The sequence below is a fragment of the Fundulus heteroclitus genome, chromosome 4, assembly GCF_011125445.2.
Source record: "Fundulus heteroclitus isolate FHET01 chromosome 4, MU-UCD_Fhet_4.1, whole genome shotgun sequence".
Classification (NCBI taxonomy): domain Eukaryota; kingdom Metazoa; phylum Chordata; class Actinopteri; order Cyprinodontiformes; family Fundulidae; genus Fundulus; species Fundulus heteroclitus.
The window spans coordinates 16368659-16395001 of NC_046364.1; the positions used below are offsets into that span (position 1 = coordinate 16368659).

General features: G+C 43.8%; 1 protein-coding gene and 1 pseudogene across 1 annotated transcript in view; both read right to left on the reverse strand.

The window, feature by feature from the left end:
• LOC118562791 (neogenin-like) overlaps positions 1–26054 on the reverse strand; it is a 38063-nt gene extending 12009 nt beyond the window's left edge. The window contains exons 1-11 of the mRNA XM_036135670.1: positions 25991–26054; positions 25362–25487; positions 22021–22070; positions 17774–17918; positions 13410–13520; positions 13078–13272; positions 10880–10975; positions 6282–6514; positions 2916–3054; positions 2022–2129; positions 1274–1468 (exon numbers count right to left, since the gene is read on the reverse strand). Of these exons, the coding sequence (XP_035991563.1) occupies positions 1274–1468; positions 2022–2129; positions 2916–3054; positions 6282–6514; positions 10880–10975; positions 13078–13272; positions 13410–13520; positions 17774–17918; positions 22021–22070; positions 25362–25487; positions 25991–26054 (1462 nt within the window). The remainder of the gene's footprint in view (positions 1–1273; positions 1469–2021; positions 2130–2915; positions 3055–6281; positions 6515–10879; positions 10976–13077; positions 13273–13409; positions 13521–17773; positions 17919–22020; positions 22071–25361; positions 25488–25990) is intronic.
• LOC105916361 overlaps positions 1–26343 on the reverse strand; it is an 83635-nt pseudogene that overhangs the window by 29500 nt on the left and 27792 nt on the right.

Sequence of the window (26343 nt, forward strand, 5' to 3'; positions counted from 1 at the left end):
CTCAGCCCCTGAATTGTTCAGACATGTTGAACAGACTGTAAATGTGCAAAGTTGGTGGATACATTCCCCCCCCAAATCCTTGCAGCAGAAGTTATTCTAAAACACATTGACATCAGGAGGTTGAACACCACTGGGTAGTATCTCCAATCTTCTCTAAATTCTTTCCTTCCAGTTTCACAATTACAGGATGCCCAACTACTTGGTCTGTCACTTAACATCCTGATAAAGTACACAGAGGTTTGTGCTTGTAACGTAACAACACGTGAAAAGGTTCAATGACGATGAGAACTGAAGACTAGAGATGCACGATCTTCAGCAAATGCATTACAATCGCAACCTTTTTTGGTTAAAAAAAAAAAATATTTTTTTATTCCCAGCAGGTGAATAGACCTCTCATTATCTGGGGTATATGTTTGCTATATACCCAAAGTAGAAAGTCATTAACGCTGAATTATCAGTTTTTGTTTATTGCAAGTCGTATGACTACCACAACGTTCAGCAATATTATTGAATGTTTTCCTAAGTTAGTGCCGCCTTCCTAGCCTGACATGGTCATACTCAATTCTAGTCAGAATTTGAGTCTGATACTGCTCCATAGAGCTGTGATTATGGGGCGTGTTTTGAACGAACCAGGAAAAAAATGCCTCTGCACTCAATTGGATAGACCTACAACCAATAAGAGCAACGGAGTGTGTGACGTATGTTAAGCGACGCATTGTTGTTGACAACAGAACTCAACTGTTAGCCTAGCATAAGAAGATGAGCGTTAACAATTTTTGCTGGTGTTGCAAAAAGGATGTAAGGATCCAAGGAGTCCTTCAACACACAAACCTGTCGATATCTTCTAGAACAGACCTAATAGCAGAATCTACACACCTCAACTCTCCAGCGGCAGCCATCGTTGTTGTAAACGAATTCAACCCAAGCGCGCTTTGGTGACGTGGTTGATTACGTTACTGTTGATCATCTGTCCATCATCGTATAAAGCCCGCCCTGACAATTTGATTGGCCCGCCAGATATTGGGCGAGCATACTCGCGCTACTATTGAGCAATGCCAGACCGAACTTCTCGACCTCAAACGTTGTGGGCGGGACTAAGTTCGGATGGCACCCAGGCTACCGCCTTCCTGTATAACCCAAAAAATATATAGTTTCTCCACAAGTAAGACATCTTTTAAATATTTTATATGTGACAGACAACAACAACATAAAGCCTCCCTGATGTTTCACTTTCAAGTCTGGAAAGACCTCTGGTAGATCTTTGAAAACTTACTCGTGGGAGTTCGGAAATGAACGGCTTCGGACATGGGCCCCATTCCTTTGGAGTTTCTGGCCTGGATCTTGAAGTAGTACGTTGTGTCCAGTGTCAGCTCCTGGATCTGGTGGGTGAGGCGGTTCCCCACCACAGGCTCGATGACCCAGTCGTGGACCACTGCGTTCACGTCTGTGCTGTAGTAGATGATGTAACCTGAAAGGACAAGGCAGGAGGAGTGAGGCGAAACCCGCAGAGACGCACCGTCGTGGGCTCGTCAGTTTTAGTTTGCTCTGGTGGACAGCAAACATGAAAAGGAAATAACTGTAAAAATTAGATTTCAAAATAATGCAGAAATGGTGTCTTGTTTCATAGAAGTATGACAGTATAAAAGGTTTGAACTCTTCCCTGTGGAAAAAAAAACACCCAAAAAAACAAAAAATGTTTACAAAAACCAATGTGAATCTCTCAAAAGAGGCTCTGCGATGCAAAATTAGGCAAATTAAAGTTTTAATATGCACACAAAGACGATGTCGAAGAAAGTTTGCCTGTTAAATAATCAGCTGTGGAAAATTGGCACCAATTTCAAATCAAACCCCTATTTCAGACAAAAAAAAATTATAACACAAGCAAACAATGTGAGCTTAATCTCCAGGACAAACCAACAATCAGGCAAAAAAAGTTTAAAAAAAGGGAATCGGGGAAGAAACAGATTTGATCTTTCAAGGGTGCGTTTAAGACGCAACACAACAGGAAGTCTGATACTCACCAGTAATCTTTCCATTGGCTTCAGAGGGAGGCTGCCAGTTGACTATTATGGTGCGAGGTTTGTTCTCCTTGCTCACCACCGTCACGTCTTTTGGGGCGGAGCTAGGGGCTGAGACACAGGAGAGAAGAAAATAAATGTTTTAGTTTTCACACACAAACCTTGCCCCTTTGACTGAGATTGTTTGACCTCAGAGCTCAGATGTTTGCTGACTGGTGTGACAAACCCCTGCATGGCTCCCTCTTAAAAAAAAAAAGGTGAGAATTCTTATCAAACATTCTCCTTTCATCATTTTATCTACCTGCTTTCTTCTCTTCCGGGTTGTAAAGGGTGTTTAAAAAGGTCTCAGATCACTTGTTAAACACTAAGGGATTTCTTTAGTTATAGTATGGAAATACAGCAGGATTGTTTACTTAGAAATAGCAAAAAGACAAAACGAAGGTTGTGGACTTCCTTCCCTCAGAAGCCAACCATTTAAAATGGCTCCCAATGTTAGTCGTTCGATTCAGAGCACAACACCTGCCTTTCATCATTGTCACCATGTAAATGTAAAAGATTTGGTTTAGTATTTAAGTCTGATGCTTTCCAAAGGTGGTCCACTGTTAGTCTGATCGTATTGTTTGGAGTTGTGTGGTCATGGCTGCTTTCCTCTGAGGTTGTCAGGAAGCCTTATCCACAATCGGCAAATTTGCTGCAGGTTCCCTAATTTTAACAGCATATCTACTCATAAATGACCGGCCATAGGCGCTATACAGTGCAGTCACCGCATCATTTCTCCTCCCCTCCCTCAATCTCAATTCAGGCGGCACAACATCCAGCGGCATTCCCGGCCAGCAAGGGGTTTGTTGCTCTCATTTATGCAGGAATATGTGTGTGTAATGTATCTATAGTGTTTACTGGTCTCAAAGGTGGTTCCTTGAGCTGTCATGCTCCACGTGCTGGAGCGTCGGCCCTTGGTCACCATGACGGAGAACTCATACAGCGTGTTGGGCTTCAGACCGGTCACTACATGGGTCAGGCTGGTGCTGTTGGCCATCTGGAGATGTAAAAGTGGAAAGGTACACATACACACACACACAAAGAAAGAAACATGAATTTCGTCAGTAGGATGAATAGGTTGTTGAACAAGGAGAGAAAAAACCCTTCTTTATTATTTGAGAAAAAGTAAATCCCAGTTTACTGAGAGTACGACAAAAGACTGATGCTGATGGTCGCAAAGACACTCCCGACCAAAGCGAAGCAATAATGGATAGCATTAAAATCAGGAGCTTGAAGAACTGCTTGTTTTTTTTTTCTTTACCTGCAAAAGGAAATGGTTTTCTGGTGACCCATCACTGTAGCAAAGAACAAGTGTGAAACGTATGGAAAGCCAAGAGTGTCAAATTAAATGTACTTTGTAGCACCTAATGGGGCCTAATAATCACCAAATACTAAAACAAAGGAAAAACATTGTTTCATTCTGGAATTAAATCTAAACCTACTGGAAACATTACGCTGTAAAGGTTTGAACACATAAAATACTCCGACATGTTAATCAGTCCAGGACCGTTTAGTGTAACTTCATTTGGTAAGTCCTAATACATCAACCCTATGCTATGTTTTATATTTGTGACATAAAACAAAAAGTGTTTGTGAGGAATTGTGTTAACATCAGCAAAGTTGTTCAGCAGGACGCCATTTATGACAGCATAACATGTGAGTGTTTTCTGACAGGTTATTGTATTGTTTAGTGCATCTATTCCCCTGTATCTCAGCAAGGTCAGATGAGAAAAAAACTGTTTTTCTGCATAGTGAAGTGCTCTTTAACAGAACCGCAAACACGCTCTCTAAAAGAATTTCAAACATGCGCAAGAAGTCTAGACATAATAAATAGGCTCTCTAACCACAACGTAATACTTCACCATAAAAACACCTAGTGGATATGTTGAAATGCTGACTTATGCAACCCTTTTACTTGCTCTCCATTGAGTTAGATTGTCAAAAAATACAAGGAAAAAATAAAAAAATAAATAAAGTGGGAGGATCAGGTTTACCACAGAAGCTTGTTGCTACGGCAGTCCTCCGCTGGGGGCTGCCAAACGGAGGGCAGTAGGGTAAAACGGCAAACCACTCCAGTCTTTAGCTGCACGCAGCCAGTTTAAGAGCAGTCACTCCCTCAATAATGCACAAGCCTGTCTGCTTAGACTCGATCTAAGAGAGGCATTAAAGTGGTAGCGCTTCTGTTGTTCGCATCTGTAGAACATCATTCAAACACAAGGATGTACAGGACGGTGCTTCCAGAGTACAGCGTCGCCTTTAATATATTTGATTTCATTAACAGGACAGAAACATAATAGGTCTGAGCTGCTCTTTAATTACTGTCACGCTGCGTGAATCAGACCTCTTAAGAGCATCCACTTAAGAAAAAAAAAGACTGAGCTGCCCATTTTAAACGTGCGTTGTTGGTTTGCTTCATAGTACATTTATTTCACAATGTTTTAATGAGACTTTCGCTCTAGTTTCCTCTGAATAACAATAAATAAATCCTAATCCTCTTCACATTAAAGTCAGACGGCAGGAATGCGTCAGCTGACTCAGGGCTGCCCCTTTCATTGTTGCTAGCTTGCATTCAGCCTTCTGAGCGCGTCCCAATAGTTGGCTGTACGGGGGAATGCATCGTCAGATCTGCACCCTCTTTTCCTGCTTCTGTTTGTCTTGTCCTTGTTGAATAATGTATCAGTAAACGCAGCCATTTATCTGAGCTCTGCTTGGTCACCGGTTCAAACGCACGCAGATAAGACAGCCCCAGAGTGGCGATGCTCATCAGGTAAGGATGAGGGATTTGCGGTCTGAATATTTCTCTTAAAGAATTAAAAAGCTCATTTGCACAACGTTGCACAAACTAAAAGAGGCAACAATAAAAACCGACCCACTGCCGTGCTTAGGATGAACACTAGTGGTCCTGCGGTTTCTGTCCGAAAAAACAAAACAAAACAATCTTCAAACCGGTTTTAAAATCACAAGAATAATTTAACTCATTTCAAAATTCTTCTGAGATTACAAATGCTCATTAACATCATCCGTGTTCCACCAGAAGGAGGGGGCTGAAGACCCCTGATGAGCATACTGCTTCTGTCCACAATAGTCAAACACGTGGGGTCAAGTGGGAGATCTCTACTGTCATTTAATATCTTCAGACAGAGTGCAGCCATTTTCCTAACATCATTATGTCACGTAGACACATTCCAGCTGTTTGGTGCAAAGGTGGAGAGATTTTTTTTTGCAAAGTCAACAACTTGATACCTCTCTACCAATTGGCATTAACTAATAAACAGAATATGACTACTATACTATCATTTGGACTGAATTGTACAGTATGTAATTGAATCTGACTCATGGATTGGGTTGAACAGGAATGAAATGGACTGACAAGAACTTAATTAAGACTGAATGGGATTCTATTCATAACTGTTGGTCTTGGATCCGAGCTGCTGCTTTACCGTGAAGGCATTTCATTTTGATTTATTGATTTATTTGTCGCCACATGACAGCTCCGATAGTTCTGCGGCACTGCCAGTAGATGGGCCATCTACACGTCTGTTTATATCTGCTCATCGCGCCCGATGAGGTGGTTATTTTTAGGCTTGAAAGGACCATCAAAACACTGCCTGGACGGAAGCCTGGTGCATATATCCTTATTTTATGATGATCAAACGCTCCTGGTCTTTTTTTATAGGCATATAATGTGGCTATATACCTTTTAAGGATGCCAATAAATGAGGAGGATAACCAGAACCACAGCAATGGGCATTAGCATGTTTTTAGTAGCTTCTAGGGAGACAACATTACATGAATAGTTTATCTGTGAACTCCTAACTTAATATTCAACTATTTGAAGGAAAAGTATTGGTTTTGATGTTTTCGCGTTGCACATAACAAAAACAAAACAAAATCCGTCTCCCGTCTTTATTGCTTCGACGGCTGCACGACAGCAGGTGTTTTCCCTCCGTTACACCCGTCAGCATTAGTTTGCCGCTGAGGTCCAGAGCGGCTGCGATATTACTTGGTTATTACGCCGCCATGTGATATTGTCTGCACGTAATTACAGCGAGTAGCGTGAGCATGCACAACAAATGAAAGAGAAACACAGGATTCAGGGGAGATCAGCCATCGCCTGATGTGTGTCATTGAACTCAAACAATTTCCGCCGTTTTGGAGTGAATTAGACTGAAACGTGACATTAAAAACACAAGGAGGTGCTGACGAAAAGCCGGCGTCTCTTACCTTCACTTTGGTGTTGGCGGGGATGTTGGTCTTCCAGCGCACGGTGTAGTGCCGGTTGTCTGTGATCTTCTGGTTCTTGGGCAGCGAGTTGTCGGCCCACGTCACCCTGATGGTGTCGTGGCTCATCACGGAGGCCTGCACGCCCACCGGCGGCATCATGGGGCTGGGATCTGGTGCTGGGGTGTATTGGGCATGGAACAGTTCGTACAAGTCAACATCGGGGTCTATGGGGTCTGCGTGACAGGCAGCGAAGCCCGCATGCATAGCGCGCACACACCCACGCGCACACACACACACACACACATTAAAAAAGTGACAAAAATTAAAAACACAACGGGAAGCGTGGTGTGGAGGATGAATGACACAGTGGAGTCAAGACGGGAGCGGTGGAGGGAAGGAGGGTAGGAAAAAAAAACAAGGTTAATGCGTTAAAAATGAAGGTCGGGCGGTGAGGAGTGGGAGGGTGGGGGGGGTGTCGGGTTTGTAAATGTGCAACAAGGGTTGGGATTGGGAAGGCAGAAGAAAAAGAGAGAAGACACTATTAGAAAAAAAAAACAGACACTGACCTCTACAACAAGCAAGTCTACAGGACTGGTTGCTGTGTAAAATCTACTCAACAGTGTGTGATGCTAAAGTGACAGCGGCGCTACGGAAAGAGAGGAAGAGATTATCTACTCACGACAAGATAACCGTAAATGGGAAATCAGAGTGAAAGCAGATCCTACATGCAGCCGCTCTTGTCCGTTAAGGACGTATCGACCCGGTCGTTTCAAATAGAGGGAGTTCTGACACATGTTTACATCATCCGGCTTCAAGAAAAACAGCGTCTTTCATGCACAGAGGACGAGCAAGGCGGCAAAAAAAGAGCTTAGGATGTTTCTGGCTGTTTTTGAAGGCCAACTATGGCAACCCACATTATATCCTTAAAAAAAAAAACAACGCGACATGAAAATTGAGGCTTTAAGCACCCAATCGGACAGCGGTGAGGGGAGGAGGATCACGGATGAGTGGTGACTGGGGATTTACGCCCTGCTCTGCAGCTCAAAACCAAAAAGCGAGACGCTCTGCTGAAGAGCGGCTGGAAGACCTTCTCTAATATTTGCCCGTCATTATGCAAACTGTAGCACTCGTCTTTTAAACTGCACTCGAACGCATACTTCAGGTAGAAACCACGGCGTGGCAAGGAAATGTGCAACATTGCGTATTGGCTGAAAGGGGTAACAACAGAAAGTAGAATGGACAAGCCTAACGTGCGGAGCAAATCAGGGAGATTGTGGGAGACTTTCCTGGCTTAGATTAGAGCCGTAAGAAATCGCCTTCCCTGATTTAATATGTATGAATCACAGCTCAACTCATTAATCTGCATGGCTCATCCACCATTGTGTCAAGACTGTAAAACACCGTCTTCTTTTCTTTTCTTTTCAAACCACCCACTTTTATGTGTTTCGTCTTGGGCCATCTTTTCGTCGCGGCGTACAAATCTTTGATGCACGCGGTGAAGCCTTTTGTTTAGTGATCGGTTTGTGCAGTTTGATAACAATAACTCCTTTATCAGTCCACCGATCTGATTGGATGCTTGTCCATAAAAGCCATGGGAACGGGTACGTGTGAACGGTCTCTACCCATCCCATCCCATCCGGCAGAGAGAGAGCACGGGTCCGGACGGGGAACAGAGGTCACCAACAGACAGCTCCTGCCAGGTAAATGCTTTGGAGACGGGCTTCTGGTTTCACTGCTCCTGTTTCCGTACTTGGTTTAGTCATGACTGGAGAAAAAGCCTTGCTTGGTCACCCGTGATGACACTCCTCCTTGATCACTCGCTGCTCTTCTACTCTCCGTCTCGCTCCATTTGACAACTCTTTGTGCAGGGATGCCCTTATTATATTCCCAAGATGGAATAGTGTGTGTGTGTGTGAGAGAGAGAGAGAGCTGTTTGAAAATCCAAGCATTCAATGTGGCTTTAGATGGGCCCAAAGGTTTTGGAATGGCGTTTCTTTGCCCAGCTTTGAAGAACTAGCTTTGCGGTATTTACAGGGAGAACAGGACAGGAGTGACCTGGTGGAGAAAAACGCAACGCGACGCGCGGTTGAAATAAGACGTCACTTTCTCAGAGTGTTGAGCACAGCTCCTTCCCAGCCCGAGTTCACCAAGTTTTCCTTCACTTTTTTCGAAAGTAAAGTACTATGTAGGTCAGCCCGTCTTTTAAATTCCGATTTGAACAAACTGGCAGGGAGGGAACACCCCCCCGAGGATTCGGCAGAAGACGACGGTGGTGGGCTTTGGTTCTTCTTTTGAGAGGAAACGTTTAGATCTGACGAAGGGGTTGCCAAAGCCACCACAGGGGGTCCGCGTGAGTGCAGAGAGTGCAGGGAGGGAGTTAGGATGAGAGGGAGCTTTTTTAGAGGCAAGTGTGCACTCCTGACAGCGTGCGGGTGCGTGTGCACGCACCGACACTCGCGCCCCGCTCCTCGCCCCTCCCTCTCAAAGCGCGTTGACGTGACTCATGTCACCAGGCAGCCCGCCCCTCTCGTGTTGCGTGGTGCACGGGTGGTGCAGCAGAGACAAACTGCAGCGATCAAGGCTGAGCAGGAAGGCGGGTACGGACCGCATTCTGGGACACTCCGGGGGAGCATGCGCCGCTCGTCTTCTTGCACTGTCACACAGAGCGTGTGAAGTCAGCCAACATGTGGTTCAACTGGCAGCGTTTTGCACTCTGAAAGATTGTCATCAGACTCGAGCTCTGCCTCTAATTGTTAACGGGGTTAAGATGCGAGGCTCGATGAAGCGCGTTACCTGGCAGGTGGCCAGGTAATTATTATTAACGGGAGGGCTCCTGTTTTTTTTTTTTTTTTTGGCTAACAAAGGAGTTTCACTGTGCTGCAAAGACACACCTGAAAGACCAATTCTCGCACCCTCTAACAATAGGTAGTTAAAATCTGTCAAACATGACTATGAGACACTTACCCTGCTAAATTCCACTAAATTCTGCCTTCTTTTAGAATTGGTTTAGACGTTAAATTCATCCTAATGCCAATTAAGGTATTAATTAACTACAGCATAGGCCATTTGCTAAAACTTTGTGTTGTGATTATTAGGAATTTTGGACTACAATAATCAAAAACACAGTTAAACGTCTATGCTCTTAAACTACAGAGCATAGAGCTTCTTAGTTAGATCACCTATCAGCCATGATTGCCCTTTGATCTAATTCTATACCCTTCCATAGCAGCTCTGGATGTGAGCGCCTTGGTAGAAGTGCCTTTGCGTCTCCACCAAGCTTTCTTCCAGGACTTTGCAGTATTTAGCCATCTCTGTCTTCCCATCAACTCTGACCAGCTTCCCTGTTGTTGCTAAGGAATATTACCCCGCAGCATGACGGTGCCACCAACATGTTTCGACCTGGTCATGGTATGTTCAACTTTACATGGGGCTCCTTTCTCCTTGTTGTTCTCTCAAAAAAGAGAATTTGTGGAGCGCATGACTATTAGCTGTCCTGTTGTCAGATTATCCTACCCGGGCTGTCGATATCTGCAGCTCCTCCATAGTATATCAATGTGCTGCATTTCTTGGTTTTCCTGAAGCTGCTTGTCCAAATATTCTCTGACAAATCCCTATAGAGCAGCTGCATTTACTGTATACTGTATACACACACACAGGATTTTACATTAGGGGTATCAAAGTGAAGGGGACCAAATACAAATGTGTGCCACGCTTTCTCTAGATTTAAATTTTCAAATGTATGCAGATTTTTTTTTTTTTTTTTTTACAAAGAAAATCTTTCCTTCTGCTAGCCAACTTTATTTATAAGCACTTTAAAAACAGCAAAGCTGAACAAAGTGCTGCACAGACGTGTAGAGCATACATAGACGCATAAAAGATGGTATAGGCGTGCTTCCCAGTAATGCACTACTTTGTGTTGGTCGATGCCAATAAAATATTTTGGAGCTTGGGGCTGTAACGTGATAAAATGGGAAACACTTCAAAGGGAAGGAATACTGTAGCTGGGCGGTGCATGAAAGGGCTTTGTCCAATACGCCAACTTCAAGACGCATTTCTGACCTACGTCGTACATAAAGAGCCGGATCGTTTTAGAAACGGTAACGCTGCCTTTTCGCCCGATGCAGCTCGCAATCCGAGGCGTACTTCTCTGTGGCATTTTTTTTTTTTTTTGCCAGCATTTGCAAATAATCAGGTCTACTGTAGTCAGATAGGTGCAACCTTTGCGGTACGGATCGTTTGATTAAAAAGAGGCTTGGGTGTGCTTGTGGCCGCCATGAAGAGAGTTAATTAAAGCAGCGAGACAGGCTGATGACCCATATTCTGCTTGGTAATTTAGAGTCGAGACACACTGTGTCTGATAATGATGTCAGGTTAGAGAGAGGGCAACGAAAAAAAAATATGTCAGCTGATTCCACAGAAGTATTAGCAGCATTTTTTTTTTTTTTTTTTATTGACTGCGATCAGAAGGAGGCAGCGGATTTGTTTTTAGCTCTGAATGCAACTATTAAAATCTCTCTCTCCCTCCGCTGTCTTTCTTTTCACTCCCCGTTAAGAACCGGAGCGTATTTCTGTTTAAACCGCAGATCTGCAGCTCGTACCTGACTGCACTCTGGTGGCTGCGCTCTCGTACACGGGGATCCCTTCCCCCACGTTGTTGAAGGCCTTCAGTGTGATCACATAATGGGAGCCCGAGTCTGTGGGAGGAGAGACAGAGGTCAGTAAGAGAGACAAACTGATGCAGCCAGTCTAATCAAGCCAAACTCCAGAGACGCTCCGCTCATAATTGCAATATTAGCACAACGGATATTTGAAACACACTAGCTCCACTCGCAGTGATTGTGATGAACGCTTTACTTATGCATGCTGGGATGTTTGCCACGCCTGATTTCTACTTTTTTTCCCCACTTGCTTCTGGACACACTCCCGATTCCTCAAGTGCAGCATACCATGGTGGTCAATTAACTCATTAATAAAACCATTGACCAACATAATAGATGAAGCAAGGCACAGCTCTCCGTTCCTATTAAAGAAAATCTGCACGTCCTGCTTTGTGGAAACTTCATTACAGCATTAAATTGATTAATATGGAGAAGGTGCTTCAACAAAAGTAAAAGACGGCATTCATCAGCCATACCAGCGCGTTGTAATTCATTAGAATATAACTAATGAATTTTGAAACTCATATCGTACAAACTCATTTCCCAAAAGCGTGATATTTTTCAAGTGTGTAATTCAGCTCATTTGGATGATTATGGCATAAAACTAATGAAAAACCCCAGATTCAATTTCTCAGAAAATGTAAATATTGGACAAGACCAAAAAATATATATTTTTAGCATATCATTCACACCCTCCTCACTGAGGGTAAGACAAAAAAGGGTCATTGCTAAATAAGCTGGAGGTTCACAGAGCGCTGTATCCAAACACATTGAAGGAAAGCTGAAAGGAAGAAAAAGCTGCACAAGCTAGGGAGAAAAACGCTCATGGGTCAACAGTTCTTTTCTAAATAAAAATACAATTTTACATTTCATTTGCAAAATGAGGTCGTGGTTCAATTGGCAGCGTTTTGCACTCTGAAAAACCGTCAGACACTATGGGCCGGGACTGGAGCTCTGCCACTAATTGTTAACGGGGTTAAGATGCGAGGCTCAATGAAAGACTGAAAGCACAGAATTGCTTGGGTTCCAACTTAAAGTTTCCACAGTCCGCAATGATGTGGGGAGCCATTGATCTGCTGTTGTTGGCCCACTATATTTCATAAAGTTAGAATTAGGCGCAGACGTTTAACAGGACATTTTCAAGCCCCCCCCCCATGCTTCCCTCTGCCGACAATCAGGACCTGTTACCTGCCCAGACTGCCACCAGTACCAACACCTGGTTTAATCCCTATAGTATCACTGTGCTTGTCTGGCCAGCAATCTCCCCTGACCTAAACCTCAGAGGAAATCTAGAGTATTGTCAAGATGCAGACAAAAGCCGCACATTAAAGCCATCTGGGCTTCTTCAATACCTTAGCAGAGCCACAGCCTGACCTGCTTCATGGCACGCTGCATGGATGCAGCAATTCATGCAAAAGGAGCCCAGGCCAAGCTTTGAGTGCATTTCCTGTACAGTCCAAGGACAGACTTTTCAGTAGGCTAAAGTTTCTGTATTAACATTGGTAACAGGCGTTCAAATTTCCCAAGAAGGTGAATTTCTGGTTTCGATTAGCTGTAAGTCATAATCAGCAACATTACAGAAATAACCATCTGAAATCTGACAAGTTAAAATAGTACATACACGAGACACATTTTTGGAACTTAATTATTGAACTTTTTTGTTTTAGTGGAGATGCACGCTCTTGCTTAGTTTACCGGAAACGGTGAAACCACCAAAATTGTTTGTTTCATCGGGATTTTCTGACCTTTAACGAGTGTCTCCCCTCAGTGTATTTAGTGGCTCAGCAGGAGGTCAGGATCTAATTAACCCCCTCAGTATCCACTATGTAGCGGCAATGAACCGTTTCACAGCATTCAGACGTCTGCGTCTTCACTCGTTAGCAGCTCAAATGCTGCCTATCGAATCAGACTTGACACATTTTCCTTTTTAAAGGAACATGCTTGCCGTAAGTATCCACATGCAAAGCAAAGAGGCCATATTGTCTTCTGATTAGTGGTATATGATAGCTCATCAAACCAGATTATGTTTGTCACAAACAGATACACAGCTAACATCTTGGTAGCAACAAAATACAAGCGAGCTAAGCCGTAGAATGCTAAACATGCGGCGCTGTGGGATAAATGTGAACTGTTCATACTGAGGTTCTCGATAGTGTAGTAGCGCTGCTTGTAGTCCACTTTGATGGTCTGAGCGTGGGGACTGCCGATGCCGTAGCTGATGGTGTAGCCACGCACCACGATGTCCTGGTTCTCAGGCGGCGTCCAGCTCACCACGATGCTGTTGACCAGCGGGCGGACGTGCAGCGAGCTGGGTTGGTCCGGCACGCGTGATTCTGCAGGGAGAAAATGCGGCGAAACGTTCAGCGCAGATCTGGAGCTAGTCAGGAGATCAGCAGCAGCAGCAGCAGCAGCAGCGGACAGAGCGGTTCTGGTTTAGTCTGCTTAAGTGGAGAAAAGAAGGACTTGTTACCGTCCAGGTCGCTCTCAAACGTCTCTGCTGGGACCCACTCTGTGGCCGGTCCGGTCCCGTTTACCGTCATGGCTGACACCCGGAAGGAGTACTCCGTTCCTGGCTCCAGACCTAAACAGGCAACCCAGATTCACACATGAGGTTTCACTGACAGGGTGCTGTTTGTTTATGGAGTCTTCCGTAGGGTTTGTAGAATATTCTGGACATCTAAGTTGGGCTTTGTTAACGTTACGTTTTACAAATAATGAACCGCCACAATTCTGTAGCTTTATTTCGAAGGTAGACAGTTCACTGTTTTCAAAACGCTCTATTTCAAAAATCGTACAACTCAGATTTGTCATTTCTGAGCTGGATTGTCCTAAAAGAAATTTAAATAATTTAAGTCAAAGTTTTTAATGTGTGATACCTTTACTATATTTGTACTAAAAAAAAAAAAAAGTCTGAGCACTCTGTTCAGGCCCAGTTTAGGACCTACTGGTCCTCTTTAAATCCCTCACCTAGGTCACTGTGAGGCCAAAATACTGTAAAACTATGTAAAAGGATTATCAATTTGAGAAATATTAATTTACCATGTCAAAAATAATTTAATACCTTCATATTTAATGGAAAAACCTATATTGGCATTAAAGCCGTCAAACCCTTTTCATAATGGCTGATCAGCTTTCTGCACGTTCCCACTGGTATCGCCGGTATTTTGGTGAGGAAGTCCATGAGATTGGAAGGCCTTGTTGCCATCACGCTGATCTTTAGCTCCCTACACAGATTCTGCATCAAATACTGACTGGGACACTCCAAAACATCAATAATGCTTCCAGTCAGAAAAAACATGTAGGTACAATTAAAATATGAATAATGTTGAGCCTAACTATGTGGGTTTTATGTCACTACCTCTAAAACCAAACAAAAAAACACAAAATAAGTTTTCAAAGACATCTATGTGTTAATATGTATAAGTGAAAAAAAAAATCTATATGCTAAGACATTTTTATTTGATGACAACTGAAACAATGATAGTTATATTTTCTTAATACTTATCCACACTTGAAGAATGGTCAAATGCCACCTTTTCTAAACCCTTTAGGGCTGAACAAGTAGCCTGATTTCAGGACAGAACCTAAAGTTGCACAGCATTTTGATTTAAATTCTTCTCCATCATAACCCTGATCATTTTATTCATCAAATTAAATCAGTTTACTTAGATAGCACCAATTCAGAACACGTCATCTCAAGGCACTTTACAGAGTCAAAAATGAAATGAACGGGTCTTGTACAGCTCATAGACCTTTCGTAACTCGTTTAAAAGGAAGCATAATAGGTTCCCTTTAAAAACTACAGAATAAAACCAAAACTAAAAAGAATTGCCAGACAATGGTAAATGGACTGAAGTTCAGGGAATACTCTTTACAATGCATTCATTTAGAAAATAGTCATAATATGTGTTTAAAAAAAAAAAGTAGGTGTGTCCCATTGCAAGACGTAAATCAATGGAACCATAGGATGAATGGTAACAAAATGAGTTAAACAGCCGGGGCTTCCAGAGAGCATGGAACTACTCTACTTCACGTCGATTCATATTTCATAGGCACATCTCCCACCGAGGAGGCTGCACCACCGCTGGGTGCTGGCTTCAGTATTCGTACATGACGGGGTGGGTGGGGGAGGGTGCCTGCTGACAAATGAGGTGCTTCTGTATTAATTTGCGCTAAAATTTGTCACTGTCATCGTATTGTGCTATTTGTACGCTACTCTCTAATCCTCTAGTCATTTCTCTCTGTACTCACTGTTCTACTCACTCACTCCCCCCATCGAGGGTGTCTTCTAAAGACCGCCTCACCATCTAATGCCTCCGAGGCTACAACGCATCCTTCTTAAAGCTTCTAAACCAACAAACACCCCTCTGTTTTCACCCCCAGGAACGATCTCCAAAATCAACTTTTAAGTGTAAATTCTCTTTGATGCGGCGCGCAGCGTGAGGCCGGGCCACTTGAAAGTTGCTGAGACAACATCTAATATTAATCAGCACCGCTGCGCGCCTCTTGCTGGTGGTATCGTGCAGACTGTGGTGTAGATGAAACTCAAGACGTACAACTCGGCTGACTACGTACATCAGCGCAGGTTTTTCATGAATTTGGATTTTTTTTTATACTGCAGCCCATCAGAGGCAGCAGACAGATGAGTTCAGCTGTGAGAAACTAGATTCTGATAGCGTGAACGTTTTGATAACGAAGCAATCCAGAGCAAAACACTCTGGGAACAGAAACAAATATAATCCACCTGGATTAGAATTGGGTTATATTATATAATTTATGTCATATCATACTTTAACAATATTTGTCCCTGAAAGAAGGACAAACTGGAAACTATCCTGGGGATTTAGATGACAAACTGCAAAGCATCGACAGTTTCAAGTCAAGGGCAAAAATCACTCATTCCTTTCAAACTGTTCAAAGCTTTAAAGACAAGCGTGAATACAAACCAGGACAAAGTCCATGTCCGTTATACACACAAGATAGCTTGTATATTCACACTGCAATGTTTAGTGACGCAGCAGCTGTTTGTGGAAGAACTACAAAAGGGAAAAAAGAACATCCACGGACTGAGCGAGTCTTTGTGAATTTACTTTGGGTTCATTTAAACAGGTTTGTATGTTTTGATTCATTTGATAGAAACAACAATAATCATTTGTCTTTACTATCAGCCTGTGACGGTTTACAGTGACTTCATAGAATGAGCTAAGAGGCAGTTTACACACAGGACACTGGGTTTCCAGTGCATCAATAGTCAAAGTTTGCGCAGGGAAAAAGCCAAAGAGGACTAACAAATGTACCAGAGGGTGGGTGTGAGCTCAAATTTGTTGAAAACCTCCATCTTTCATCACAATACATGTATCCGGGGGGGGGGGGGGGGGGGGTGGGGGGGGGGGGGGGGGGGGGGGGGGTAAAAAAAGAAAATAAATAAAGAAATAGTATCGCAATCTTTATTTTCTTCTTTACTTTGCAAGTTAATCATATTCTGTGAACTTTTTTAGTCGCCTGCATTGCAGCAATTCCTCATGCCAGGCATGCATGTAGCAACAGTGTGTATATATATATATATATATATATATATATATATATATATATATATATATATATATATATATATATATATATATATATTTGACAGGACACAGAGCCCTAGTTCTCTAAGTGAAATAGGAGAGACCTGGAAACACAAAGTGCCTGGACTTTAAGCTAGATAGAATAGAATAGAATAGAATAGAATATTTTATTTGTCACTGCAGCAAAATTTCTCTCTGGCCATTCTGGTTTACATTACACATAATGAAGGCAAAAACTGACATACAAACAGACTAATGAACAAGGGTTACTTTTTTGTTTTGTTTAGCGTTCAGGAAAGTCACAGATAACAGGTAATGAGGTAGTTATGGTGCTTATTGACCAATGATGATTTGAGGCTTCATTTACAGATATATGCATTTAGATATTCAGAGATAATAGTGTGCAGACAGGCAGTAACATTAAGGTGATGGTAACGTATGACAGGCTAGTAACAGTGGGGTGATTTTAAAGCGTTGGACTGCAGTCTCATATCAGGGGGACGACTGCCTTCACAGCTCTTTGAAAGAAGAAGCTGTTTCTAAGTTTATTTGTTTTGGGGTAGATGAGACTCAGATTGAGCTTTTCTACAAAGGAAAACTTCAGTTGTGTGTAGCTTGAATAAAAGGACGAATAGATGAAAAAACAAAAACAAAAAAAGCTGCTAAGTACAGTGAAGGATCAATAATACGGTGGACCGAGTTTCCAGTAAACTAAAAATGGGTCACCACTGACTCTTGCAGCAAAATACTAATCCAGAATGTATTGTACACGGTACCGGTTCCCCAGACACAAAATGGACCATCTTCTATCACTATTTTGGACCGTGAACCTAAATCCTATAGACAGCCTGTAGGCTGAGCTGAAGAGAAGAAGGCTTAAGAGAAGACCCAGAACTCTGGACAATGTGGGAAAAAAAGTTGCGCAAAGAGGAACACTTAAAAGGAAAGTCTCATCTTATTAGAAAACTGGGGTTATACAAAGTATTGACAGCAGAGCTACCAAAATCTGTGGCACTGGTGATTTTGTAGACATTTTTCTTTAACACGTGATAACTTTCTCATGGAATAAATTGAAATTACTTGAAGGTAATTTTTTATAATAAATAATAAAAAGATACATTTACTTTAAGGCTTTTTAAAGGGTGTCAGTATTGGTGGAGGGTTCTGTATCTAGCCTTTAAGAATCCAGTTAGTGTCTCTCTAACCTAACAGCACCGTTGCAACACCTGGACCATCATCAGTGAACAAAAGGCAGAAACGTTACCATCGATGAGCTTGTAAAGCTCGGTCCCTGCAGTGGTCACAGCCGACTCGCTCCTCCGGGGGACTTTCCGGTAACGTATCTTGTAGCCGGTGATTTCCCCGTTCTGGCCACTGAGCGGAGGGGGCTGCCACCGAACCACGATGCTCTGAAAAAAACAGGAGCAGGGGAATGAATCAAATGAAAGCAAAAAACATCTTATTTTTGCAAGTTTGAAGCCCCCAGCTACTAAAACGTGGACCCGTAGTTTAGCAGGAAGTGTGACACATTCACACGAACGCTGGGGGGGGGGGGAGGCCTTTGTATTGATGCAGCTCCACAGGTTCTCTCCTCTGCACCTCCCTGCCTCCTGACAGGGGTGCAAACAGCCGGGCCTCACATAAACAAACACCCCTCTGAGCGCGAGTGTCAACTGATGCATTACGAGCGCAATAAACATGAATAATAGAAGCAGGAGCCCTGGTGGGCGAGGTGTGCACCGGGTTTGAGGCTGCACAGCTACTGAGGCAGAGATGAATTCGGGGCCTTTTGTTGGCAGGCTGCTGCGCTGTTTTTGCGGGATGAAGGCATCTGAGTTTCACTGTGTGTGTTTAAAGAGATAGATGGGGGGGTGGCTCAGCATGTGAGAGCTGTTAATTAACACTTTCTCACTGTCACGCCGATGCACAAAAAGCCCGAGTACATGCACAAGCTCCTCCCCCGCCGAGCCGAGGGAACTGCACAAATTAAAATCGGGTTAAGTGTGTTCAATTATTTCCATTTTTTTTTTCTTATTACACTGTGGGCCACCGAAATGGGATGTGTGTTGCCTTCCTTTCATCTTTTCCCAGATCGTGAAAACACGTTTAATTGACTTTGCGAACTCACACGGGTGGGAAAGACGTGAACGGCAGATGACAAAGAAAACGGGGCAAAGAATACAAACACGTTATTTTCACTTTGCCCCACAGGTGACAGGAGAGGTGCTGCTTGACAGTCACACGGTGAACTTTCAAGTACGCACTTACATTCAGTTGTTCACATTCTGTCACATTTACAGCCTCTAGAGTGTTTTACAATATAAAATCACACCAACACAAAGCAAATATGCAGTAGCAGTAAATAATTCAATAAAATTTTATTTACATGGCGCCTATTCCCAACAGGTGTCATCAAGGCACTTTACAAAGCCAATTCAATCAAATCACCCAGACAGATTGGTCAGAAGGTTTTTTATGCAAGGAAACCCAGCAGGTTGCATCGTAGTCATAGACTAGCAGCATTTATTCCTCCTGAAAGGGCGTAGGGCCACGGTGGACAGTCGTCTGCATCGTCGATGGATTTGCAGCAATCCCTCATACTGAGCATGCATGAAGCGACAGTGGAGAGGAAAACTCCACTTTAACGGGAAGAAACCTCAAGCAGAACCAAGCTCAGTGTGAACGGTCATCTGCCACAACCGACTGGGGGTTAAAGAAGACAGAGCAGAGACACAAAGAGAAGACAGAAGCACTGATCCAAGAATGCGTCCTATGTTAGAGACTAAAGGCAGGCGATGGCATTGCAGCAAAACAGATTATCAGGCCAGATGGGCCTAACCTGACTCTAGCCAGATTGATATGGCTCCGCCTAGCTTCACTCACATCCATCTGGGACATCTCCCATAGAAAGTGATTTCTCCAACCAATTTTATTGTCCAGCCAATCAGGATGCAGGGCTGGAGTTTCATAGATGTGACGTAGTGGAGAAGCGACTGTGAGACTGTTTTGATAGCAATGGCGGCTCGTCGAGGAAGCAAGCGTTTGCATTGATGCTGCTATTTGTGAGTAGTTGAAATAGCACGTCGATAAAGATGACAGACAAGTGGCTTATCCAATCATATGCAAGGATTTGTGATAAGGCTCAGCCTTCAATAAAGGCAATTCCTATGGAGAGGTCCCAGATGGATGTGAGTGGAGCTAGGTGGAGCGAAATACATCTGGCTAGAGTCAGGTTAAGATGGGCCTACTATGAAGAAAGAGAGGGAAAAAATGCATTTGTAATTTTGTTTCAGTATAAATGGGGCGGTTCTGTGAAAGACTCAGAGGTTTTTTGGGAAACATTAGTCAACAAGCAGCTTCCTGAGGACCCAGGGACCCAGCAGGCGGGTCAGGGAGAAAGTTTAAAGCAGAGTTAGGTTTTAAAACAACATCCCATACAAGGATCGTCTCATTCAGAGCTGTTCAATCCGTCATCTGAACATGACAAGAGTATGACGCAACTGCGAAGCTTTCAAAAACATGGCCAGGCAGCTAAATTAAGAGGCCTGGGAGGCAAAGCATCAATCTGGGAAGCAGCTCATGTAGGAAAATCTGTTGACAGGAGAACTATTAGTCTTTCCCTGCACAAATCCAGCCTTGACGGAAAAAAAGGAAGTCATTGTTGAAGGAAAGCCATAAGAAGTCCTGTTTGCAGTTTTGACACGAGCCATGGAGGGCAGTGGTCAGCTTATTTTAGACGCTCCCAAGGTGCCACACAGCTTATGTGATTGAATGAGTGATTAGCAGCTCAGCCGAAGGTGACGGCGTGCTGAGGACGGCTAGTGCGATCATCTGAATGAACCCCTCCACTCAGAGACATACAGTTTTCATGAAAAAAACGATTTCAGAACAACAAATCTGATCCGACGACAAACGTAAAGAACTTCAAGGGGTAGGAACACAGTGACCTGTAATAATAATAATAATAATAATAATCTTTATTTGTCATTGCAACTTTGAACATTTCAATAATGTGTCCTCTACATCTGAGCCATCCTTTAGGGAGCAGTGTTGTGCCACTGTGCGGCGCCCGGGGAGCATTCTGGGGCTGAGGGTCTTGGCAGAGGGACCCCCCGAGTGGCAGTCTGTGTCATTCGAACGGGGGGAACTTGCAAGCGCCCTGCTGTGATCGCTCTCTCTCACCAGTCCCCCGTTTGTTTCTCTCGTTCCATTTTGCCGAACAGCTAACTGCATAGTCCTCTTTTTTTAATTGCCCCAGCATTATTTTCTTAATGGCAACAATTAACTGCGGACTCAAGAAAGAAAACAAGAATAAAATAATAATTAAAGCTCATTTAAAAAAAATGGCCTTTTGCTGGGTCTTAATTATCCATTCACAAAAACAATTCCCTCGAGTGCGTCCTCGTTTCACTCTTGAAGTTAGTACGAGGGTGTTTCTCACCAAAATACCCAGCCGTGCATGCCTCACCAGGGGTGGTCAGTTCGCGCTCAAGCTGGGTGGCTGTGATAGGATTGTCTGTCAGTTTTTTTTCCCCCCTCTCATTCGGGCTTTGCATCGACCGGCGAGGGGCTAAGAGCGCCGGCTGCTGCTTCAGAAGTCAATCCACGCACCCTGAGGTTTTGCCCATCGTTCTTTCTTTTCTTTTTTTTTTTTTTTAACAGCGGCTTTCTTCTCGGGCTCGCTGTCTCACACGTCAGGAGTGAGAAACGTCTTTTGTAAAATTTAATCCATCACCCTTATGGAGATATACAATAAATAGGCCCACAGCTCTCTGTTTGAAGATCAAATGGCTAAAACGGCGGGAGGCCGAGGCCTGCTTCTCGTTTTAATAGCAGCCTCGGCGAGCCAGAAGCCAGCCGCCACCTCTGCAAGCCGTGTCCAATCAAGAGCCTCATACAACAACTACAGTACGCTTCAGCGTAATACGGCAAATTCAACAACCCGGCTCGCAAAGAGAGCAAGAAACCCCCGCACTAAATTAGGAATGAAGAAATAAATCCATTAACAAGGCTAACAATTGGACATTTTATGTTAAATGTGGCTCATTAGGGGAAAATGTGAAGGCTCTCTCAGATAATTGCCGCCAAAGCTGCTCCTGTATCAATATATATCTGAGCTGTATGCCTCTAAGCCTGGTTCCGTGTAGTCAGAGTGATACAGGATAAAACCTTCTGACAGGCAAATCTCCTGTCGACGGAACGATCGATGAGGGTTCGTGCTCCATCTTACCCGGCTGAGGCTACAAGCCTCTGATGCAGCTAATCGCGCGGCGTAAAAAAGGGCGCCGCGGCCTGCAGGCTACAGATCCACTCAGCTGTTTGGGTCCGCTCGCCGTGCACGAGTCAGACGGGGAGGGGTTTGGTGAGATGCACGGCGCACAAGCAACTAGCTCGATTGGATTTGTGTGTGTTGAAGGGTTGCTTGTTTCCATTGTGCCTTTTGAAGTCTTTGCGAGTGATACGAAACCCGTCGCATATTATTTAGCCTGTCATATAGGAACCATGTCTTACCTTTGAGTTCTGGACCTCCAGGGTGAGATTTTGAGGAGGGGCGCTTGGAACTGAGGAGAAAATAAACATAAGAAATAAAAGTTTAAACCATGCATTTAAAAAAATGATTTAAAAGGTTTGACAGCCACTATTACAGGTTGACTTTTAAAAAAATAGTTTTTAGACTGGTCAGTAGATAAAACAACACATTAGTTCAAATCTCTCTGTACTCCGGGTCACTTTTATTCATCAGTTTCCCGAACCTGATGTCTTGTTCTAGACATTAACTGGGGCAAAGCAACAGTTTGATTCTCAGTTCAGGCCGAGCTTCAGCTGTCACAAACGTGATTCCTGAACACCTTGATGTACAGAGCAGCGACTCGATGACTTAAAGGGGACATAACATGCAAAATCCACTTTTCAGCCCTTAAATACCTTTTGCTGTGTGCTTGGGGCCTCTGGAAGTACTGAAAGGTGTTGTTTAGATATCTTTAGATTCTTTTCGGGTCACATTTTTCAAGCTGTTCAGATTTTTCTGTTTTCTGTAATGTTTTCTGCGCTGTTACGTCACAGCTCTTTTTGCGGAACTTCTAAATAAGGCAATAGGCGTCCCACAATTTTTCTGCCATGCTTAGTTGTCGCTTCAGTTTTGTAGTCCAAACTCAAGGATGCCGTAGCCGTCAGTGGACAAGTCTAAGTGCTCGGTTGTTGGCTGCGTTAACCCACAGAAGTCACTCCTATGGCCCCCGTTATCAGAACCTTGTCGAAGTGCTTGGTGAAACTTTATGTTTTGTGGGAATGTACCCGCATCAGCGGGGAAAGTCCTCCTCGTTTGCACAAAGAACTTCTAGGATCAATGCTTCAGTAATTTTTGCCAGTAATGAAGAGGAATTTTCCCAGAGACTTCATCCGATCGAGAGCTCAGTTCCTTCCTAGTATAGAAACGAAGGACATAGCAAAGCGGCAAGCTGCTGATAACTCTGAAACTTCAACAGACCTTATTTTATATCATATCGCTTGCTGTGTGCTCACTTGTGGGTTCTTAAGATCACAACCCTAGTGCCTATTTCGAGTAGCATTAGGATATATTCGGCATTGTTTTCTCTTGTTCTGGGTCAGACTCTGACTCGAACACGTATGGCTGATCCATGGCTGCATGGAAAAGTCTTCCTCTAACATTTTTTTTAGAAATTTGTGAGTAAAAAGTTTGTCTTGCGCCAGATAATACTATTTCTGCCATTCAACTAAAAAAAGGGGTGAAAGGGGTGGAGTGGAACGCTGTGGGAGACGGTAGGGGTGGTGGTGCAAAGTGCAGATCAAAACAACATGAAAAAGACGCGGTTGCAAAATGGGTCTCTTGAGCTTCACTGACAAAGAATTCAGACCAAAACATTGGAGTTCCATCTCATATAGACCACATCTGAATATGAAAAGGAGGGGTTTAAAAGCATGATATTTGCCCTTTAAAAAGGCGCCCGGAACCTGTGGCCTTAGCAAAAGCCAAACTCGTCACCCCTCCAACACGTACCAGACAGCTGGTATGAGGTGTTGGTTGATGATATGCTGCGTTTGGCTTTCTCTAAACAAGCTGATGTCTGTTATGATCAAAGATCTCTCTACTTTGGCCTCTTCTGTACAAAGGATACGGTGGGAGAAGTCTTACATAGATGCAGGCTTGTAAACCAATGCGGTACCGCGCACGTGACGTCACCGTCTCAAGAGCAACGCCCCTTTTGCCGCTTAGGTAGGGCATACAGGAGAGAAAGCACGGATAACCCAGCTATTACAAGCGCAACAGAAACAGCGATATGACCGACTTTACAGCCGTTAAACTTTCCCAAGACGATGTCCCAGGCACACGGATTACTGGTCGCACTGTGGAAGAACACACCAACCTTCAGCTCAAACAATGGCTTGAGGTTCGATGGTTTAAAAAGACTGGAAAACTGGCCGAGTTGATGAACGGTAAGCTTTGTTTTTTTTTCCTGCGCGGCGATCATGGCAGCGTCGGCCGTTTTTTTTTTGTTGTTGTTTGCAATCACCGTCCAGGAATGGGTATATGTTTAATGTTTGTCTTATTTGAAATGTTTTTGAGTAAGCCTGGTAGCAGGCTATCATGTTAGCGCCTGCTATCATGATAGCCTATATGCTATCATGGTAGCAGGCGCTACTTTATTAACATGTCGGCCACCAAAATACTCTTACCTTGACTTGATGTCGCTGGAATTGGGTCAGGATGTTCTTCGGTTGTGCCCTTTCCTCCGACAAAATGCTTGCTACATATGTACTTGAATTTGGTAACTTTTTCCGGGTTGAACTGTTGTGTAGGCCGCCGCCCCGGTGTACCAGCGCACACATTTCTCCTTGGCAGTCTTGAAGAAAACATCCTTCATATGTGGCCGATCAGCGTAACTCGAGTCGCTGTTGCACGTTCCATAGCAACAATGTTTAAAAACCATGGTCTTAGATTTGGAAAAAGCAGTCGTTTACCGAGTAAAACCAAGGGTAACGCACGTCTCTTTTACAGCGAAACAGCGGCGGACTATGCAAGGTTGCCCTACTGCGTACCACGTGATGTGACGTCATCGTGACGTTGTGTTTCTAAAAATAGCTCGCGCGCGGTACCGCATTCTCTTAGCAGAGCGGTTTTCTACTGAAACCCTTATTAACCAAGCCATACTAACCCAAACCCTTAAATGTAATATTTAACATATTAACTGAACCCTTTGCCGTCTCTGATGTAGCCCTTGGGTATTTAGGAGTCCCTCTGAGCATTGCCTGCAGTCCTTATTTTAGGGTGAAGGATGAACTTCAAACTGTTAAGAAACTGCCTGATTAACAACTCCTAGACACGTGGTCGGCAGCGATTGCTTCTGTTTTCTCACTTAGGCAAAATATCAAAGACCATCAAACGTTGGAAACACTTATAAAAGGTGATCACACTTGCTGTTTAAATGCACAGCTTTTCCATTTTGGCTGATCTTTGTTTAATAAATAATGGGAATTCCGTCGCGTGTTTCTGTCCACCAGAAATGCATTAAAGCTAAAAACTAATCCCATTCTTCTATCTACATTAAGCGTGGTACGTTCAGATTTATGTTGCTCTCTCCAAACTTGCAAACACAGGCCAAAACCATCGATTGGCTCAACAACCCTTTGATCGGTGTCTGGGTGTGCTAATGTTGAAGGAAAGCGACTCTCATTTTTCCGGCTCACTTCACAAGTATTAAATACCAACCCACTGAACGAGTCCACCATTATTTTCCACCATCTAGCCAAACATATTTAGTCTTAAACACTCACAACAAACATTAGGAGACGTAGAAATCAAAATGCGACTAAAGTCGAAGCGATGAACTGACCGTCAGAAAGCGTCCGGACAATGACGTCCTCCGTGGAGACCCCCGGGCCGTGCTTGTTGTGTGGCAACGACGCGAAGCTGTACTCCGTGTTCTTCTTCAGTCCAGCCAGGGTGTACGACTGACCGTCTATTCAACATCCTGAAACAGACATGATGGGGACAAAACTGGAGCAAAATCCATCATCATGCAGCGAAGGAGCTGTATTCATCCTACTAACAGGAAATACAAACTACCGGACAGCATCCTGACTTTAAACGCAACACAAACACGCTGCAATCAAGACGGTTCTAGCAGCTACAGATGCCTGTGTTTGTCGGCTCGTTCCACCAATTTCTGGTTTTAACTTGGTGTAAAAATGTCGTCTGTCTTCCCGCTGAGACTCATACTCTCCCTTCTGTGATTAGTGCAATTTGCTTTCACAAATTGGTTACGCTTGCCAATCCCAATTACTCCAGACCGTTTTACATGCAGCTTTGTAATTGTGAGAGTTTAAAAAAACAAAACAAAAAAAAAAACAGAGAGATGTTTCTTCCAGAGAACTCAAACCCTCACCTGTGACCGCGTCGCCCTTCGTAGGCCATCTCCAACTTCCCTTTGCCCTTTAATATTTAATGTCCTCTCAGCCCTACGTTTTTCTGACTTCATCTCTGTTGCGTTCACGTCTCTCATCACCTCCTGCCTCTTCCACCTCATCTCCACCTCTCTTCTCCAGGGAACCGAGGCATCATTACTCAGTGCAGCGGCTGACGTTTGGTCCATTATCATATTAAAGGCTTTTTAATGCATCAGTGGCTTGCACCATGCTTCTGCTGGGGCTGATTCGGTATGTGAGCAGCTATGTTACCACCCTTACGACAGACTTACGCCTGCGAGAACACGGAGAAATCCTATCTGCTATCTTTCTGCTCAGTGCACGGTTACGTGGTAGACGACGGATCCAAGAATGAAGGAATGCTTCAGAAAAACCGACTAATAGGAGCCC